The sequence below is a fragment of the Austrofundulus limnaeus genome, unplaced genomic scaffold (genome assembly GCF_001266775.1).
Source record: "Austrofundulus limnaeus strain Quisiro unplaced genomic scaffold, Austrofundulus_limnaeus-1.0 Scaffold164, whole genome shotgun sequence".
Classification (NCBI taxonomy): domain Eukaryota; kingdom Metazoa; phylum Chordata; class Actinopteri; order Cyprinodontiformes; family Rivulidae; genus Austrofundulus; species Austrofundulus limnaeus.
In genome coordinates, this window is record NW_013952566.1 from 112,125 (window position 1) to 113,737 (window position 1,613).

The following is a 1,613-nucleotide window of genomic DNA, read 5'->3' on the forward strand; positions in this document are numbered from 1 at the left end:
CCTCTGACACCTAACCTTCAGCTCAACGYGTCCTGCCCTCTGGAGGCTTGACGCTCACATCGGAAGCTGGCTTGTTCCACGTTTTATTGGYTGAAACACACTCAGGTTTATATCGCTTGAGGTTACTCATAAAAAAGGAAAAAGCCTCTGAAGGCAGAGGAATGGGCTCAGCTATGTCCCATCGAGCACACACACACTTTCAGCACAGCTCAGGGTGCCAACATTTTAACAATGCTGTCTCTCTTCTTGTTGCTGCTCCTTGGTATGTGCCCCTTTTGAGACCGTTTTACTTGTCTCACATGACAAATTATCCTCTTCCTTTCCTCCCTCTCCTCATTCTTCACCTCCTCTCCATTCTCTCGCTCACTTGGTCTCTGCCCCCCTTTTTTTGCAAGCTTACCACCTCTAAAACTCGTCTAACTCGGGCTGCCGCCCCTGTCCCTCCCTCCTCTCTGTAGACGTCCAAGATAGATTCCCTCAGGAGTAAAGTGGACTTGCTGCGTCTTCCGTTGGCTCTTTCCTCCAAGTCCATCAGCAGCCGCAAAAGCCAGTTGGGCGTGATCTGGGAAAAAGGCGGCGGCTCGGGGACAGGAGTGGCACGCAAGCTCCGCCCGCCGCTGGCCTCAGACATGGACAACGAGTCGACGTACTCGGGCTACTCCTACAAGTCGTCCCACTCGCGAAGTTCTCGCAAACACAGGTAGGAGAGGGTGCTTATCGAACACGCCCTGGTCCTCGAGTGCCGCTGTCCTGCGTGTTTTCTTTGTTCCTCTGCTCCGACACACCTGATTCAGGGATTGAATTAACTCTTCGAATTCTGCAAACGCCTGTTAATCACCCATTCATGCAAACCAGGTGTGTTGGAGCAGAGAGAAATGTAAAACATGTAGGGCTGCAGCCCTCGAGGACCATGATTGCCCACCCTTGGTGTACACCCTTGTATCTAAAATGTGTAAAGTTTAGAATATCTGCACTATAGCCTTCCTGCTTTGCTAAATGCGCCTCTGCAGTATCCACAAGCGAATCACATGAAACCTCTTAGTTCTGATTCCAAGACGGGACACACAAGCAAGAGAGCACGAGGAGCTTCATTATCAGATTAGAGCTCAGTTTGTAAAGGAGCTGGGAGTAAACAACCYGGTCCAAGCTAGAACCTGAACTCAGAACCAACAGATTCATAACATGAAACATCCTTTAAATGTTTCTGATGAATGGATCGTCTGTTTTTGTTTTGCGAGGTGGGCAGTCGAGGGAGCGCTGAGTTGATGATCTGGTCGCCATGGCGACTATCCCCCCACCCTTTGTGTTTTCTCACCCCTAGGCTCCCATTCATCCCCATTGTAGTAGCTATGCTCTGTTGCTGTGGGAGACCCCAGGGGGCAGTTGGAGAATGTGGCGCTTGTTCATCGACTCTTAACACGACGCTCCGAAAATGCAAGAAGATCTGTTGTTCTCTTGGATGGAACTAACAGAGGGCTTTCTTCAAGTGAAACCAAAAAAAAAAGTTTAGTTTTTGGAACATTTTCAAGCCCCTCTGACACCTAACCTTCAGCTCAACGTGTCCTGCCCTCTGGAGGCTTGACGCTCACATCGGAAGCTGGCTTGTTCCACGT

The 1,613-nt window shown here is 50.0% G+C and overlaps 1 protein-coding gene across 1 annotated transcript in view; it reads left to right on the forward strand.

Moving 5' to 3' along the window:
* Positions 1-1,613, forward strand: part of LOC106523711 (vang-like protein 2) — a gene marked incomplete at its 3' end in the record, with an annotated part of 16,331 nt that overhangs the window by 6,332 nt on the left and 8,386 nt on the right. The window contains 1 exon segment of the mRNA XM_014017236.1: positions 459-700. Coding sequence (XP_013872690.1) covers positions 630-700 — 71 coding nt within the window. The 5' untranslated portion in view covers positions 459-629.